Raw genomic sequence first — 19,797 nt, forward strand, 5'->3', positions numbered from 1 at the left:
CATAACGTTTTAACTGTTGAAAATTAAATTTAATTATGTTAAGCTTTGTAAAATTTAATTTTAAGAGTTAAAGAAAGATAGATAGTTTTAAAAATGTGTTGGAAATTTTTGTTTTTTTTTTATTTATTTTTTTATTTATGCACGACTAAAAGCAGTTGGCAAGGAAAAAATTTTTAGGGAATCAAAATGATGTTAAAAATGTAAATTTAAAATTTATATTAAATAAGAATTATGAACTGAAAAGAAGAAAAAAAAATTAGAATTATAAATGGAAAAGAAAATTTTAATAATTAGCATCGCTGCATGTCATGCTCAAGTTTAGCTGGTTAATCACAATGCCCGTTGCAAGAGTATAGAAGAACGGCTGCAGAAGCTGAACGACAGTAGCACGAAGAGGCAACTGCAACGGTAGCAGCCAGCGGGCAATGGACAACAACAAAAACAAATTGGCTCCTGGTCTTTGCATTCCACAGGCAATCTGAGACAACAATCACGACAACTGCATTCGGCGACTACACCCGGCAGCAACACCGACACCGGCAACCGTCAACCGGCAACCGGCAACATCATCGGTGCAGACACAGACACAGGCACAGATACAGACACAGACACAGGCATTGGCATTGGCAACACCCAAGTGCTGGGCACTGTTGTTCGCTCGACCAGCAACAACAGCAACAACAGCAACAGCAGCAATCACAACAACAGCAACAACACTGAGCAACTTATTGACTTGGTCTGTGTCTGCCTCTGCCTTTGCCTCTGATTCAGATTCAGATTCAGATTCAGTTGCTGCTTCTGGGCCCAGGTCTGGGCTGGTCTGTTCTGGTCTGGTCTGGAGTTGTGCTGTCTGCTTTATGTATGTATTTTTAATAGACCTCTGGCGTGCTGCTGCTGCTGTTGATGATGCTTAAAGTGCTTTCTTGCGACTGGCTTGCTTGTTATTTTGTGATCTCATGCAACGCCAAGACAAAGTCACAATTATATTAATTACGTGTTATATTGATGCTTAAATACAATGTATGCATACACTTGCACTAAGCACACTTGGTCCAAAATGCAAAAATAGTAAATGCCTGGCCATTTAATTAGCCAAGTCTGTAAAAATAAGCATGACGATAACTGCGATCTTGCCAAGCACTAAATTCAATTGTTTAAACAGATAATCAATGTACTCTAGCGGTTCAATCACCTGCACATAAAACAATAAAATCCAATCCTGATAGCATATGAAAAGTGCGTGCTAATGAAACGATTATGCGATTGATAGATACGTGTATGTATTTATAGAAAATTCACTTAACAAATTCATCTGATTGTTGTTGTTATTTGTCGGCTTGGTCGCCACACAACCACTTGAAAGTGGAGCAGATGTTTGATTCTTGCATTATATAATCGCTGCTTTATTGACCAAGTGCTTTATTGACCAAATGTTTTTTTGCTGGCTACTGGTTTTATCAGTTTGTTGGCGGCAGTTAACATTAATTGGTAGCGCAAACAGTCGAATTTGTTAAACAATTTTTTTTGTTTTGTAGCCAGCTAGGGCCAGCCCCGTTCACTATTTTTAGAGAGAAAGGTGGAACAACGCACCTGCTTGTACACAGCTGAAAATTGTTGTGTTGACAGCGCCATTTAAAATTAACTTTCCAACTCTCTGTGTGGCATGAGGCACAGCTTGTATCCCACTTAAAAATAGCAGATTTAAATATACATTTATTTCGAGAACTATTTTGGCACTCGTGTGTCTGGCAGACGATGAGATCAAAGGGATCAACGGGTTCAATTACTAACAGGCTAACTTACAGTCTCTCACCAGCCTTGGCGAAATAATGAATTATCGAAAATGTTCGCTCGTGTTTTGAATCATTTTGCATTCCAATTGTCGCCGTTTTTCAAAATATATTTTTGACTTGCGCTTTGATTGACTGTTTATTTGTGTTTTCGTTTTCGCTTATTGTCCGCGAAGTGGGACAAATTCTATGCAAATGTGCGAATAGGTAAATAAATAAACATTATTATATAAACGTCTCGCATCCACTTTTTTTTTCCTCCTATTTACAGATTGAAAGAACTCGTTCCACTTTTTTTGTTGCCCCTTTTTTAGATTTTGTTTGCATTATTTTTTTTCTGTTGCGATTATGATCTGTGTCTCTACACATTTGATGCGATTGCAACTTTGCATAACAGACAATGTCTGGACCCGCCTCCGTCCCCGCCCCTCGTGTAGGTGTATCATTTGAAGCCTCAACAATGTGTAGACATAGTAAACACAGTCAGACAGTGAGAAATGCACACTTTATAAAGTGCTGCAAATTATACAATCGTTTAGAAATTCAATTTGATCCAGACAGCAAAAGGAACCAAAAAAAAAAAGAAAAGAAAAACAACAAAAATCAGTTTTAGAAAAAAGAATACGATGATAATCGTGTTTTCTTTGGATACTCGGATATAACAACAGCAAAGTAAATAAATAAATAAATCAAGAGCGTCCTTGAAGTCTCGCTTGTGATTTCCGTATGCTAATTGAAAAAAAGAACTTATTAATGAATGAATGAATGTTGTTTGTTTTTTCTCAGCTGAAGCTTAAAAAATTGGGCAGTTCTTGCAGCTATATCTCAATCTGGAATATAGAAAACCTATTTAAATATTTGACTTAGGAGTAGCCGTAATTATTCGTCTAGCCGATTGAATTCGCTGGGTTTCCGTTAGCTTCAGATGTAGCTTAAAATAGATTGAATCTATTATTTTAAGAGGAAAAGGAAACTCAACTCAGAAGCTGACAGTTTTTTCGACAGGAATTGCTCTTCAAATATTATTCGATTTATATTTATGTATTTGAATATATTCAGTAATATATTCAGAATGTACATGTAGTACTACCTTATTAACAAATATTTTAAACCCAAATTCGACTGTTAAAAATATTTATTTGTTGGGCCTTCCTTGGGTTAAGATCGTGCCAGGCACCGCCTCTCTATATCGCACGCATAATAGATTATTTCCGCCGATTTTCTTAGATATATCAACATCACACGCACTTTTGATTTGTATTAATCAACACGCACATTTTTGAGCCTCACAGTTTGAGGACGATCCTACTTAAGATTAGATAAACAAACGCAACAGTGTCAAAGTCAAAGGCAAACAAAAAATGAGAGACTACGACAAGTTTGTACTATAGATTGCACTAAGAAAAGAAAAATGAAGAATAATATATAAAAGAATTGAATTTGATAACAATAACACTAGATGTCACAATTTAAGTATCACAACAATTTGATTTAGAGCAAACGTGCGTTAAATCAGTGTATAATCTTATATAATCAGCTACGCCTCAGTTCATGGGGTATATATTATAACTACAAATATAGAGGCAGTGAGATTGCCAAATATAATCACAGTTCAAAGTCTAGCAATAAATTGGCGAAAATCAGAAGCTAGCATCCAACAATAATTGAACTAATCGATAATCTAAGAAAAAAAACAAAAACTATAATCATATTAATAAATTAATTGGTAATTGTACGGGACTTAATCAAGTACGCGCGCACTATCAATCTCTTAGCTAGGTACATTCGCAAATTCCAGCAATAATTCACAATCATCCAAAATAGTTAAAGCATCTCGTTAAACCCAATAAACCTGCCCCCTGTCGAACTGTCGAACTGTCCCACGCCACCTTCAGCGATTATGCGTTCCAATACGAATATCACTTTCTTTGGCAGTCACGATAAGAAACGAGCTTACAAACAACTATACACACACACACACACACATGCTCACAAATCCAATAAGCAAACAGACACACCAACACACACACACACACAGGTAAGCAAACGCAGTAGCTACGCTGCCGGCGACAGCGACAGCGACGCAACGTCAGCAGATCCTCTCAGCAGCAACAACAACAACAACAACAACAAGAACGACTACGACGACAACAGCGAACGATTTTGATTGGTCGACGACACGTCGCGACGTCGGCAACACAAAAACCGAACTATCCACACGAACCATGGCAGCGTACACTGCGAAAAATTCATGTAACAAAAAACTGAATATTAATTACAATAATATATAAATCAAAGTAAATAATGCAAATATAAATAATAAATACTTTGAAATTTTTTGCAGCTCTAACAGAAGTGTATGAAACATTTTTAAAATTTTCAATATAAAACAAATAATGAGTATAAAATAATTTAATAACATTTGATTTTAAATAAAAAACAAATTTGCTTTGATAACTTATATCAAAATAATTATAATTACAGTCTAATTGGATGAATAAGAAATGTATCTAAGAATTTCTTATGAAATATTAATTAGTAAAATATTCAAATAATAACAGTAATTAGTAGAAAATTTAAAAATATGTATAAGTACAGTCTAATTGGATGATTAAGAAACATGTTTGATTATGAAATATTAATTAGAATAGTAGAATATTCAAATAATATCAGTAACTAGTGGAAAATTTAAAAATATTTTTTTGATCTTCAGGCTACCGATTTAATTTAATAAAATATCTTAGTCATATTTATAGATTGCTAAGACTAAAACTTTAAAAATAAAAACTATATAAATATATAAGTTCACAATTTTTAGATGAGTAATCTCGTTAGGCCTAGCAAATGGGAAGTAACTATATAATTTTTTGTAGTGCAGCCGCAGCCCGTTTACGACCATAACAAAGTAGATATGCCCAGCGCCAAATATTTTCTTATTTAAGACTAAAAATTGAGTCGTGCAAATCACTTCATACTTGGTTCTTAGAGCGAACACATCGAGAAGCAAAAAAGCCAAAAACACACAAAATCGAAATAAGTAAAAAAAAAAGAAAAACAAAGTCCACAAGGAAATCAAGTTCGGAAGCGTTTTAAAATAAAAGGAACGCTTAAAGAGTGTTAAGAACTGCAGTGCTGTTAAATAATTATTAAATTCTCTCATTTATATCAAATATAAAATGAATCAATTTATTGCTTAGGCTTTAACTGTTCAATTTGTGTGATAAACTAACAGATTAGGCCCATTGCCAAGAACTCGTAATACACCGTTCGTATAGTTGCTGTTTGAAGCTCCCAAAAAAATGTCAAGTGTTGTGTGCTGTGAGGGCGGCAGTAGGCGTGTCAGCGTGTTGTTGTTACTGTTGCTGTTGTGCCTGCAGCTGATTTTGTCCTGCAATGCGGGACGGATCAATCGGTCGGCCTTCATGGACGGCGATGTGCGATCTGAGGTGGTCGATCCCAACAATCGCACCATCTGGAGCATGTTCAATCTAACCCAAGAGCAGGTCAGACGCATACAGAACGGTTCAAATCCCAGTGGTAAGGATGAGACAACACAAGCCACCAGGAATCAACTGCTGGATCAAATAGCCGTAAGGCGGTAAGTAACAGTTTCTGTGAACATTTCGCAAGCCAAACAATTTATCAATTAGATTAAAATTATATCTTAAAAAACACACAACACCAAAAATTTATAAATTTCATGGAGTGACCTTGCACTTTTTAGCTTAACCTGGCAACAAAAAATATTGAACTTTTATATAGAAAATATAAAAATGCAAATTTTGTAGCACATTGAAACATTGTACAAATAAACAAAATTTATGTGAAGAAAAGTTTAAATTGGAAATTTCAACGATTGCACATTGCAAATCTTAATATGTATTTAGATACAAAAATGAATACAAAAATTAAGTGTAAACACAATTTCTCAAAAATTTGCAATTTTCAATAAGAAATTGTGTGAAGCGAAAAACAAAGGAAAAAGCAATTGAAGCTTTCAAGGTTGAAAATATATGCATTTTTCTTGTATACATATATTATATTATTATAGCTCGATCAATCTTATGCCTCAAATCGTTAGGCATTCAACACGATTTTCCAGCAAAATGCAAAGTAATCAAAGAGTTCAAAAATAAATCATGTGAATATTATAGTGGAAACATGTGTGATAAGCACGTGTGGCAAATGCCAAATTGATAAGTGCTTGGCATATGCACTCTTCCTTTTTATACGCTAATCAAATCAGATCAGATCAGCACGTGGTGTCTGTCGGATTGTGACGACAAAAAGCCTGCCACAAAGCTGAGGGCGCTGTCAATTGTCAAGTATCTGAATCAGTATCTGTATTTGTATCTGTATCTGTTGCAGTTGACTGTGTGTACCTATCAGATACTACTTACAACTGGCAAACACTGCTGCATAAAAGCAGACACTCATACACACACACACACACGCTCACACACACACACAGAGTCATACACAGTGACTGAGACAGCTAAAGAGAAGTGAGACTGAATGGCTGCAATTGCAACGAATTCCGTCGCCGGCCTCTGCGTATTTGTATACGTCGTCCAATGTGGCCGCCTGTCTGGCAAATGTCTGGGAACAGTCTGGGCCATGTCTAGCTGGCTCCGTTAATGAACTTTTTGTAGGTCGTTGCTATGCGAGACATGCATGTACCATGCCTAGACAACACTAAATGTACACACACACACACACACATACATTTAACCATACATACATAAATAATATGATATTCTTGTTGTCTCAACAACAACAACAACAACAGCAACAACAACAAGAACCACAAGAACCACAATCAAAGGCATTTGATTAATGCTAGTCGGCGGTATCTAAATGTTTTCATCTCTTGTTTGAATTCATACATAATTATGACGTATGAGTAATATCGCGACATGGACACATGGTCGTAAAGCAGCAGCTACACTGAAAAAAAAAGACCAACTTCTAAAATCAAGAAAATTTATCTTAAATATTAAGTTCTTATAATAAGAACTTTTTAAGATTATATTACTAATACGAGTACTAAGAATTTTATTCTAAGAAATCTAAGTTCTTAATACAAGCATAAAAATCTTAAATTGTTAGGAAAATAACATTTATAAAATTACTAAAACAGAATAAAGTGTACATAAATCAAAATTAAAAAAAAAAATGTTATAAGTTTTAAAATAACATTTATAGAATTACTAAAATAGAATAAAGTGTATATAAATCAAAATTTAAAAAAAGAAGAAAATTATAAATATAAAAATAATATTTATAAAATTACTAAAATAAAATAGGATAAAATGTATAGAAATCAAAATTTAAAAAAAAAAGGATATTATAAATATAAAAATATTATTTTTTTGTTTATTGTTTGATTTTAATTTTAAGATTATTTCCTAAAATATGAACTTGGTCCTGCTTGAAATGTTCTTAAATTCAGGATTTGTTTTCTTTATTTAAGAATTTGATGTTCTCAAAGCATTTTTTAGACCAAAACTCTTAGTTTTGAGAAAAATCTTGTTTTTAGAACATTTTTTTTATCAGTGTATGTTGTATGTTTGCTCAGACTCAGACTCAGACCTGCCCCCACAGTCAATGCAAACAGACTGACAAACTGACTGACAAACTGACTGACAGACTGACTGACTGGCAGACTGACAAAGTGGACTGGACAAGCGACTACTGTTCGTCGACGCATGATAATGAAGTGCAGCCGGCGAGACACTGTCTAGCCGCGCATTGTGTATGCGCACACAGAGACAGAGACAGCGGGAGAGAGAGCGAGCGAGAAAGAGAGAGAGAGAGAGAGAGCGGAAGAGGGAGCAGAAGTTGGTCCAGACAGTCGAGAGGTAGGCAACAAAACAAGAGGCAAACCACAAAGAGGCAGACAGACAGACGAATACGCGTTGCTAGGAGACGACATATATAAATAAAAAATAAATACAAAAAAAAGGAAGCAAAGATTCAACAGAAGGTTGCATGCAACAGCTTAAGTAATACTTCAACTGGCCAAATGGAGGCCAGAGATTCACCTGCCAACTGCGCATGCTCAGCTCGAGAGGACAGCGCGTTGTTGCAGTTGCAGTTGCAGTTGCAATTGCAATTCGGGCTGCGTGAGTCACGCCATGCCTCAGCTGCAGCAACAGCAACAACAACAACAACAACTGCCTCCTGGACAGCGTCTGCTGTTGTTGTGGCTGCTGCATTTAGCCTAGCCAATAAAAAGCCACAACCTCGTACAACAGGCGTCTAGACAGGCCCCAGACAGACAGCAACAGCTAAAGCAGCCGCAAGTTAACAACAACAACAACAACAACAACAGCAACGAGTTTTCAAGTTCATGCCCCAACAGTTGGCAGACAGTCAACGAAACTCCTCAGCGTGCCATTTTGTCTGGTAGCGGAGGGGGAGGCAATCATTCCTTGCTTGATCGCTAGTTGAATATAAACATAAACATAAATTTGCAAGAAACATAACTATACATATAATAAGCCAAAGGCGTTTACAGTCTCCACTCTTGGCCTGACTTAACCCTCTAACACAAAAGCGTGTCTCAAGACACTTAACTCTTTAATTGAAATAACTAAAAAAGTCATTCATTTTTTAATAAAAAAATATTTTTTGACTTTTGCTTATAAATACAACAAATTATTTGCAAATGCTTAAAATCTCTCAGAGGCTTTTAGGGTATTTTTTTTTGACTTGCACACGTTTTGTGTTTTTTCTGCGTTAAATTCCATCTTTTAAAATGTGAGTTTTTTAAATTAATACAACTTACAAAATAGTCCATCAATTTAACTTATTCTTTTTTTTATAAAAGAAACGTTTAATTACTAATCAAATTAAATAGCATATTTGTAAAAAATATGAAAAATAAGCATTTAATCACTAAAAAGCTTTTTGAAATATTTTAATAATACTAATTTATTTTAATAAAACATTAAAAATATTTATCCAAAAAAAATAAATAAATGAAATATGTTTACATATGGTCAGCTTACAGTTAAAGGAAACCTTCTACACAGTTTCTGAACTCATTTTTAAATTCAGCGACCCAAATTAATTTATACAAAAATTATTTGACTTATATTTCTGCTCATTATTTTCAAAGTTAGTCATAGTGGGTTAACTTGACTTGGCCTGACTCGACTTGAGCTGAGTTGACTCCACTTCACTTCAGTCAACTTGGCTTAACTTGACTTGGCTAGGCTTTTGGCCTGGCTTGGTTCACTTTCAGAGCATGTTGCCATAATTATTTTGGCTAGACAAAATACGCCGCAGGCCAAAAACCGCGACAGCTCAACAATAACAATAACAATAATAATAATAACAATAACAATAATAAGCAAAGCTGTAAGCCAAATTCAAATATTTTCTTTGGGCCATTTGTTGGCCAACAATTAATCAGCTTTTTATTTTGACTACAGTCTCCTTCAGTTCAAATAGTTGTTGTTGTTTTTTTTCTGGCATTCGCAGCAACATTTTATGAGCAACTTTTGCAAAAGCGCGTCTCAATTACCGATCCAGACAGACATAACACACACACACACATGAGTACTCACAATTGTCCAATTGCGCACATGTGTGTGCCAGATTAGATCATAACTATAACTGCTGTATACGTATGTTTGTACAACTATTGTTGTCCGTCCAGACGAAACATTTCTCTACCGTCTCGATGGCTTTTTAAGTGACACGGCATTTTGATCTTCTTATCCGCCTCGGTCACTTATTAGATACATATTTCTATCTGCGAGATATTTAGGAAAAGTCACTCAAAGCTAGGCACATACAAACAATTAGTTAATTGAAACTACTTCTAGTTTAGGCAATGAGGCAATGAACTATGTATTTTTGTATATGATTAATTTATTTACATATCAGATTGAAGTTCTTCTAAATGTATTGTTACAGAAAATTTTAAATATTTCTGAATTTACTACAATAAAAAATTTTTTTTAAATTAGTTCCCATAAAATATTTCATCTGCATTTTGAGATTAGTTAATTAGTTAAAGACAATAAAACAAACTTACATGAGACCTTAAACAATTAAAATCTTTACTATTTTATTTTTTACAAAAAGTAATTTGCATATTTCATTTAAACTCTTACAAATGATTGATAGTTTTTACTAAATTGTTTGATTCAATTTTCACTTAATTATCTTATAGAAAATTGTAAACAGTTCGTAAGAACTTTTACAAATTGTGTGATTTAATTGAAAAATACTGGTAGGCTGTTGATAAGGCGCGGAAGCATCAATTTCTGGGCTCGCTAAATAGAGGCTAATCAGTTTCTATTGCCTGAGATGTCAGAGTAAAAGACACAACCCAATTTCCACACAAAAAATAAAAAAAAAAAGCTTATAAAGAACTAGACGTCTGTCTGTCTATTTGTCTGCCTGTCAGTTTGTCAGTTTTGTCTGTCTAAATTGAATCAATGCGCTATAAAGCTGAGCTAAATGGCACGTTTTCATTTGTGGGTTGCTCTTGTTGTTGTTGCTCTTGTTGCTGTTGCTGTTGTTGTTGTGCGCCAGTTACGACAACGCTTAAATGTCAATTAAGTGAGGCTTTACATAAACACTTGAACTAAATTAGTTAGATAGTCATAATCGCAGTAAACACTTGAACTAAACTAGATTCTTGTGCCTATCCAATTGCAGGATGAATGAGGTACAACAACGCATACAATTTGCACTGTCCAATAAACAGAATGCCGATGAGCCTCCAAGTGTGGATGATCAACCGAAGGCAACCCATGAGAAGGCTGGTTATCCTATGTGCAACGGCGAGACGACTCTGCAGCACAACTGGCAGCGTTTAAATAATGTCACATTACAGTTTGCCGACAGCATTTTCCAGCACAATAACAATGCCACCAACGTGGAAAGCGCCTTTCTGCGGCTCTACAAGGTGAATCCAAGGGCAACAGCTGGCCAGGAGGCAACACGCCAGCCAACGTCGGCAATGGAACCCATTTGCCCAGAACCCATGCTCGAGTCCCAGATACGCGTCACAGTCTCCATTGTCTATCAGCTGAAGAAGAAACGTAAGTTAAGTGCGTCTTCAAGTACATATAGCTGTTGTTCAGGATCAGTTGCTTTATGCCATTACTTTTTTTATTGTCTTTCGTACAGAAACTAAGAAACGCACCTGCAACACAATGATGCTGAGCTCGACCAAGACCGGCTGGGTGGACATTGATGTGAAATGTGCCCTTAACTATTGGTGTCAACCAGCAAGAGCACAAACTAACAACAACAACAATAGCAATGCACATATTGTTGTTGGCCAGCTGATGATCGAGGTGCACGATGATGAGGAGAATCAACTGTTGCCCGGACTCTACTTTCGACCACCCACTTGTGATCAGGCAGGTAAGCGTGTTGTTTGCCAAGCTTAACTAACTGCCAGACATGAGTCCAAATTAAATTCAATTAATGAAAAGATAAGAAAAGAGAGCGAGTTCTTCAGGGCTGCACTTTCCATATAAATCTTTGATTTCTATCTTCAGGCCAAGCCCCCACATCTTAGCGTTTATTTACATTTCCCTAAAAGGTCAAATATACTACATTTCTTTTGGGACAATGTTGCAAGCAAAAAACAATAACACATTTCTGCGGTGTCTGTAATATCGAATACAAAAACGCCGTTCGAAAGTACGTCGCACATTCGTTTCGACGAGCTCAGCAAATGTTTGTCGCGACTCTGGCGAGACTCCAAAAAATGCGACTGCATAAAAAATGCCACTCGTAAAATGCTAAGTAAAGCATTCAATTCAATTAAAATACAAGCACGTTTTCCAATTTTGTGCTGGCGTCTGTTTTCAAGAATTTCGGTATGTTTTCGTGTCAATTGTCTCTTACGAATTGCGAAAGTTTCTTCCGTTCGATATTTATGTGAAAGATTCACAAATTTCACAACCGATTTATTCCGTCTAGCGGAAGTAACAATCTGACAATTTATTCATAGTATTCAATAGTTTTCATGTCGCAAGTTTTGTTGGTAAGATATACACACACACACTACACACTCAGCTTACGCCGTTTATGCTACTAATGCTAATTGCTCATACGCACCGTTGTGCGTACATTGTTCAGTTGCTGCTGCTGCTGTTGCCGCTGCCTCTGTTGTTGCTTTATGTTTGATTATTCTTGTTGTTGTTGTTTTTTTTTTATTATTGTTATTGCCAATCCCCGATTATCTTGCATGTTTGTTGTTTCTGTTTGAAGTCTTTTCTTGTTCAGTTGAATATTGCATGCAACTCATATTTAAATGCAGTTGGTTTAATATACTCTCTTAAATGTATTTTACAGATCTTGCAGTCCCTTGGACCTTCTACAGATCAGCGACGAGTGTGTCTAGTTTGGAAAACAACAACTTGTCCAAGTAAGTACAACACAATTATCAATTAATTACAATTTCATTTCAATTTCCTTTTGTGTTTCGCATAAAAGTATGCTATATTATTAATTATCAATTCACCAAATATAGAAAAAATGTTGCATACTTTTCGGCTGTCGCTTTAATGGTTTGTGTCTTAGATCACAATCTGAAAACGTGCACAATTAAAATCGTCTTAATTTTATAGCAATAATTTGCAAAAAATTAACAGTTTAATGAAAATTTTTAATTCGAAAAAATATATGTGAATTTAAATTTGAATGCTGAGAATTCGTTGTGCCTCAGAGGGAAAAGTTGTGTAACTATGTTTAAATAAATTAAATAAAATTTTTTTACAAAACTCTTACAAATATTCTGCTAAAATTTTCCAACAATTATTATTTACTCTTAAAAGTTGGCAACACTGGTTCCAACACCGACAGTAAAATAAATTTGATTCATTATAATTAACAAAATTATTTGTTATTATTTTCTTACAGATGTCCAAGGTTAGATGTGCTATTCGTGGGCAATGGAGATTTGTCGGTGAAGAACTTCGACCATAGCAACTACGAAAGAAGTCAGCTTGAAGCCTTAAAGCATAAAACTTATAATCCAAACCGAAGCAAGGAAAACCTGAACACCGAATCAACCACATTAAATTCACCCACAATTGACAATATGCTTGAGAACAGCGAGAATGAGAGCCAGGAGATGGAGCAAGTTCATCACCATCGCCGGCATCATCATCACAACCAACAACAGCATTCAATGCCAGACTGTGAATCCAACTATCATCATCGTCACCATCATCAGCATCACAATCATCATAAGCATCATAATTCACAGAGCGAGGAGTAAACGCATATTCGCACACACACTCACACACACACACACACACGCACACAATTCCATTGCACATGCAATTCACCGATTCATGTCTCACACACACACACATATACATACTATACATACATGCATATATGCTGGTGTTAGTTTATTGTTTTTGTATCTTTAGGGCCAGTTGACTTAAATAGCTTTTAGTTCATGTCATTCATATTTTTTTTTTAATTTTTTGTAATTTTTTTTATAATCTTATATTGTTTATATTATTAGTGCTTTGATTTGTAAGTTGAAAATTTTTGACAAATTACTCGAAATTTGTATTTTATTTGAGAGTGTCTACATATGTTTATGTATTTTATATGTACGCATATTATTATTTTTAAATCTCTCTTATATTAGGAGTCTGTGATTTAGATGTGGTTGAATTTGAGAATTTTTTGCTTAAATTATCATAGAATTGTTGGAACCTCAAAACTAATTTCATTACGAATATATATAAATACTTATATATTATAATAATAATAAAAATAATAAAACGTATAAACATTAATCTAAATATGTATAACATTATAGGAGCATTTTGCCCTTGCTCTCAAATAAAAAGAAAATTTTCCACGGCACAAATCCTGAATACAACTAAACATGAATTATATTTACAAGGGCAAGGGCAAGTAGTCTATAAACCCATGAGTATTTATACGCACACATAAGCCTACTGAATTTATATACGTACACATCTAAACATATACACACATACACGCATTTACGTGTATAGTTTTGTTATTAAGTCACTAGGTTAAAAAGTGCCTTCCTTTTATATATGTAGCTACAAAACGTGAAAAGTCATGCAAGTGGATAACAGAATGTTAATATCAAACACTTTTTAATCTCATAACTGTTCAACTGTGAACTCTGTGTGAACTGAGAAGTTTGTGTGCATAACTTCTATTTAATATAATCCGTTAAAAACTCATGTTTTTTTACTTAATTAAACTTAACTCCTTTTGTAATCCAACCGACTGCAAATCAAATCAGATCGCACGAACAATAACAATTGTGAAACTTTGCCTATTACATGCGTTTACACATTCAATAACTATTATATTACCTACCTGCAATAAAATCAACACGTGACTACTATAAATATTAAGTATACGTACTTCGTTTTATTCAAGTATTATTTGTATAATTTTTCAATATTTATTTCAGCCGATTATTGTCTTGGCAACACTTTGGGTAAGTGCTTCGATAAGATGTCAAGAAATCAAAATCAATGTGATAATCTACCCCTTATACTAAAGATAAAGAGAACACGGCAGATTGACAAGTAAATACAGAAATAAATTATCAACAGAATTGTCAAAGTGTCAGTAGATTAGTACATTAAATCACCTGCTCGTATCCGATATGATACTCAATCTCTCAATCTATTCGCTATTCCACATTGTACCATGTTGTTCTAATTAAATTAATGTAGCTCGAGAGAATATTGCTGCTCTCTCGGGGCTCTCGTGGCTTTATCACGCAATTTCGGAGTTATCTTTGGTAAATATCGACACAAGCTCTCATGGGCCTCATTTCGAAGCTGATAAAGTGGTAAATATTAACATAATATACAACGCTTTGAGAATGCACTCCAAATATACAACTACGACACCAACTAGATTCGCTTCTTAACTGTTTCTATTACCAATGCCAAGTTCTGCATTATTTTTTACCGTGTAGCAATTCATTATCATGGGCCACAGCACTCATGTAAGATTACGGTATACGATAGGGTTCGACATAGAAATACCCTGCACTCTCTACTTGTAATCAGCAACAACAGCAGCTTCTAAATGATTTACACTTAAATAACTGATATAAATATCAAATGTGTGATTAAAACAGCCAAAAATTTGGTCTAAGTGAGAGGGTTCGATATAAAGATACCCTGCACTTCTCAGTTTGAAGTGCTAGCAACAGAATGCGTTGCTAATTACTGGAAAAAATTTATAACTAAATTATTTCAATTTGTAGCATGAAAATATAATTTATTGGTTACAATTGATCCTTCATAGCTCCGATGAAAATGGATGGTAGATATCACAAAAATCACAGGAGCTTGAGAGTCGTTGAAATTATTAAATTGTAATTATTAATTGTAATTATTATTAATAGCTCTCTTGTATTTTTCTTGTCGAAATCAAATTATATATAATAAATTATAATTAAATATAATCATTTTAAAAGTATTTACCATATATGATCACAATTAAATTCTTCAGCCTGTTGCATAGTTTAAGCATACCCGTATTGGCTAGTTTCAAGTGCTACAGGGTAGAAAGAGTAACAAATAGTAAACGGCATATATTAAACGGCTTTTGGCAGTTTCCAGTTTTAGTCGTTCCGCGGCATTCAATCAGTTACAATGGCCGATATTCCACTGCCCGAAAAATAATTACAGTTAAAATCGTGCTTGAATATATATGTTAAATATATTTATATACAATTCAAATACACACACGAAGGTTGCGACTGTGAAATTGTGTTTACCGCGACATAAACAACAACAAATTTGAAAAGGTGAATTACCTGTAATTTTAATAACACTCGCTGATATATGGCGGAGAAATAAAAAGTTAAATAAATAATAATAAACTGTTACGTGTATCTAGATACTTTTGTGTGCACTTTTATTTAGACAGATGTCATGATAATCATAAAATCTGTTAAGCTCAAAAAACAGCTTAATAATTTTAAATAGAATTGCAAAACAAATGTCTTATAATTTGTATATCTGGATAAGTAGCCTTGCCTGACAATATTTCAATTTAATTTCTGAATAAGTAGTCGCACCTGAAAAGAATGCAGCTTAATTGCTGGATAAGCATTCTCACCTAAAAGGAATTCAGCTTAATTTCCAGTCGAGTTGATGATTCACCTTGAAACTTTCAATGTGATTGAGCAGATAAGAGCTTCGATAGTTGTATTATCTGATTATAAACAGCCTGTTTAACGGAATATATGAATTATATGCCACAATTGTATTACTAACGTCAATTCATGAAGAATTTAGTGGGTGTCCATTCTGATTTCTGATAAGCTCGCATTTATTGGGGACTTCACCTTACGTTTATGATTGAAATGTAATTCTGTATCAAGCTAACTACTCTTGATATACGAGCATTTTCAGAAATCAGCACTTGACCAAACTGGCTATAGAATCCACGTGCTGTGTCCAGCTTATCGGCACCAACCCAAACTTATCTGTAAGAATGAGGAAAAACATTATTCAGTGCACTTTAACGTTTAATACCAAAGGAGAACTTAAATAGAGATTAGGGAAATATAGCTACACACGTTATCATTGAAATAACGAAAAAATTTATATAATTTTAGATGGCCAATAAAGAAAAAGAGGGGGCCATTAACAATTCCTATGAATTGGATCATGTACGTACACACATCTCTATTTATTTGTTAAACTGTAAACTAAGTGAACTATCTTCATTACAGAATGATATGGATGTAAACAAATCTGACTTTAATAAGGTATGAAAACGATTTACGATTACTTATTTGAATTGTGAATTACGCTTATCTTTGCTGCAGACTGACTTTCAAGTTGACAACATACATGATCATGATCCTGTGGAGAATGGAGAGATCATCGCAGCGAAACCTGAAAGCAAACTCCCTCGCTGGGTTAAAATTGGACTTCATCTGGTGCTCCAAGGACTTATAATTGCCTACTTCTGCTATGCCACTTATTACTACCATGATTTAAGTATGTCTAATCTCAGTTAGCTGTGTGGCTATTTTAAAGTACATCATTGCGATCTTCAACAGACAAATATGATTGTCATTATTACCAACCCTCAAACCCGCTGATGTGTGGCATACGCTTCTGTACTGGATATGGCATGCTCGTCCTGCTCCTGGGCTTCATCTACTTGGGCCTGTTCTATTACCAAATATTCAAGCCGAAGTTAGGACGACATCTGCACAAGAACTATCTGCATCCAGCCTCTGTGAAGTGGCACCGTTTCAGCAGAACCCGGTAAGTGTAGAGTATCTTCTAGTCGTACCCATACAATAATCTTTTCTTATCGCAGCGTGGTATCAACAGTCTTGATAATCATATTGCTTATCATCTTGGGCATATTCCTGTTCTTTGAGACCAGGGATGAACCGCAGAAATTGGTCTCCTTGGTGGCACCCTGTTTCTTTATATTCTGCGGATTTCTGTTCTCCACCAAACGGAGTGCCATCAAGTGGCGCATTGTGGTAACGGGAATCACCTGCCAGTTTCTGCTTGGCGTCTTTTGCATACGCTGGACGGTGGGTCGACAGATCTTCGAGTGTCTGGGCAACAAGGTGGCCACATTTTTGGACTATGCCACAGATGGTGCACGCTTTGTGTTCGGCGACTTTTTGATTGACACAAAGACCTTTGCCTTTGGCATATTGCCCGTGATCTTTTTCTTCAGTTTCTTCATATCGGTCCTCTACTATCTGGGCACCATGCAGTGGGTGGTCATCAAACTGGGCTGGATACTGCAACAGATCTTGGGCACAACTGTCTGCGAGAGCGTTACAGCAGCGGCTAACATATTTCTGGGCATGTCCGAGAGTCCCATGCTCATCCGACCCTATATCAATAAGCTGACCAAGAGCGAAATACACAGTATTATGGTATCGGGCTTTGCCACAGTTTCCGGTACTGTGCTGGCAGCATATCTATCCTTTGGTGCCTCAGCAGCTCACTTGATCACATCCTCGGTGATGGCAGCACCCGCCACATTGGCCATATCCAAGTTGTACATGCCCGAAACGGAAGTTAGCCAAACGTCAAGTGATACCATACAGTTGGAGAAATCGTGAGTTGATCAAATTTTGATTAAGATACAGATTCGGATGGCTGATTGCTATATTTCCATCTTATTCACCTACATACGCCATTATACACCATTATTTGACCTGTATACCTCCCCAAATCCTTTTTATTCATTTATATACGCTATTATACAAATTTGTTTGCCCTATATCTCTTCTATAAATAATTATTTTACCTGTTTTTACTCCCCAAATCCATTTTATTCACCCATATTATTACTATTACACTATTATACACCATTATATGCCCGGTATACCTTCTATAAATAATTCTATAACCAGTTTTTACTCGCCAAATTCATATTATAAACTCAAATACTCTATTATACACCATTAATTGCCCTGTATACCTTCTATACATAATTATGTTACCGGTTTTTAGTCCCCAAATCCATCTTATTCACCTAAATACGCCATTTTACACCATAATTTGCCCTGTATACCTTCTATAAATATTTCTTTTACCTGTTAATACTCCCCAAATCCATTTCATTCACCTATATACGCTATTATACACCATTAATTGCCCTTTATACCTTCTAAAAATAATTTTATTACATATTCTTACTCCCCAAATCCTTCTTATTCACTTTTATACGCTAATATACACCATTATTTGCCCTGTATACTTTCTATAAATAACTCTTTTACCTGTTTTTACTCCCCAAATCCATATTATTCACCTACATACGCCATTATACACCATTATTTGCACTATATACCTTCTATAAATAATTATATTACCTGATTTTACTCTCAAAATCCTTCTTATTCACTTTCATACGCTATTATACACATTTGTTTGCCCTGTATACCTTCTATAAATAATCATATTACCTGTATTTACTCCCCAAATCCAAATTTTTCACCCAAATACGCTATTATACTCCATTATTTGCCCTATATACTTTTATAAATAATTTCTTTACCTGTTTTTACTCCCCAAATCCATCTTATTCACCTATATACTCCATAATACACCCTTATTTACCCTTTATACCTTCTTTAAATGATTCTATAAATAATCTGTAGCGAGGACTCCTCCTTGTTGGATGCAGCTTCTAGTGGCGCCTCCAATGCTGTGCCCATTGTTCTTGGTATTATTGCCAATATTGTGGCATTTGTCGCATTCGTTGCGTTCCTTAATGGCGTTGTCAGTTGGCTGGGCTTTCTCATTGGACACGAGGAGATTGACTTTGAATGGCTGTTCTCCAAGCTTTTTATACCGCTTGCCTGGGCTATGGGCGTGCCATGGGATGATTGCGATATTATTGCCAAAGTGGTGGCCTCAAAGACCATCATCAATGAGTTTGTCGCCTACGAACGTCTTGGCCAATATATTGACAATGGTGATATTTCCGTAAGTAACTCAACTGCATACTCTTTAAAGAATGTGTATAATTAATTTGTATTTAATTCACAGGCTCGCAGTGCTGGCATTGCCACATTTGCCATCTGCGGCTTTGCCAATCCCAGTTCGCTGGGCATTCTCATCGGATCGCTGAGTGCTATGGCTCCCAAACGACGTGCCACAATTACCACGGTCGCTTTTAGAGCTTTTATTGTGGGCAGCATCGTTTGTTTCATCTCTGCCAGTTTTGCAGGTGTGTATAGAATACTTGAAAAGAACTCCACTTGAAAGTTCTACTAATACTCTAATAATTCCTCATCTCATTGCAGGCATTTTGATACAAGATGCTGAGGAACAGTATCACTATGATAAAATATTTGAAAAATTGGGACGCAGAAATATAACTATGGTCTAGTCTTTATTGTGGCAAAGCTACGGCTTCCTCATATTAGTAAATATATTTATTTAACTAAAATTGAAACTTGGTCTTTTAATTAGTCCTGCACTCTCTAGAAAAACAATATATATCAATTATT

At 35.3% G+C, this 19,797-nt stretch overlaps 2 protein-coding genes and 1 long non-coding RNA gene across 5 annotated transcripts; 2 read left to right on the forward strand and 1 right to left on the reverse strand.

The window, feature by feature from the left end:
* The first annotated feature begins 4,746 nt into the window (after nucleotides 1-4,746).
* Nucleotides 4,747-13,239, forward strand: LOC117785193 (protein anachronism). Of its 3 annotated transcripts, none has more exons than XM_034623105.1 (5): nucleotides 4,747-5,388; nucleotides 10,467-10,861; nucleotides 10,941-11,180; nucleotides 12,120-12,192; nucleotides 12,687-13,239. In XM_034623105.1, the coding sequence occupies exons 1-5, from the start codon at nucleotides 5,090-5,092 to the stop codon at nucleotides 13,045-13,047; spliced, it is 1,368 nt and encodes a 455-aa protein (XP_034478996.1). In that variant the 5' UTR covers nucleotides 4,747-5,089; the 3' UTR covers nucleotides 13,048-13,239. The 3 variants fall into 3 exon arrangements, with proteins under 3 accessions (XP_034478996.1, XP_034478997.1, XP_034478998.1); XM_034623106.1 differs by having other exon boundaries at nucleotides 10,467-10,852; XM_034623107.1 differs by having other exon boundaries at nucleotides 10,941-11,176; nucleotides 12,687-12,788.
* A 2,197-nt stretch (nucleotides 13,240-15,436) lies between these two features.
* Nucleotides 15,437-19,738, forward strand: LOC117783579 (solute carrier family 28 member 3). The gene is made up of 9 exons (XM_034621029.1): nucleotides 15,437-15,597; nucleotides 16,414-16,467; nucleotides 16,531-16,566; nucleotides 16,627-16,801; nucleotides 16,864-17,074; nucleotides 17,130-17,894; nucleotides 18,943-19,270; nucleotides 19,334-19,514; nucleotides 19,591-19,738. The coding sequence occupies exons 2-9, from the start codon at nucleotides 16,414-16,416 to the stop codon at nucleotides 19,674-19,676; spliced, it is 1,836 nt and encodes a 611-aa protein (XP_034476920.1). The 5' UTR covers nucleotides 15,437-15,597; the 3' UTR covers nucleotides 19,677-19,738.
* On the reverse strand, nucleotides 18,351-18,929 carry LOC117783580. The gene is made up of 2 exons (XR_004617374.1): nucleotides 18,840-18,929; nucleotides 18,351-18,654 (listed from the first exon to the last, which is right to left on the reverse strand). It is a non-coding gene; the product is annotated as an uncharacterized LOC117783580 (long non-coding RNA).
* Nucleotides 19,739-19,797: the final 59 nt, after the last annotated feature.

The sequence above is a fragment of the Drosophila innubila genome, assembly GCF_004354385.1.
Source record: "Drosophila innubila isolate TH190305 chromosome 2R unlocalized genomic scaffold, UK_Dinn_1.0 1_C_2R, whole genome shotgun sequence".
NCBI classification, from domain to species: domain Eukaryota; kingdom Metazoa; phylum Arthropoda; class Insecta; order Diptera; family Drosophilidae; genus Drosophila; species Drosophila innubila.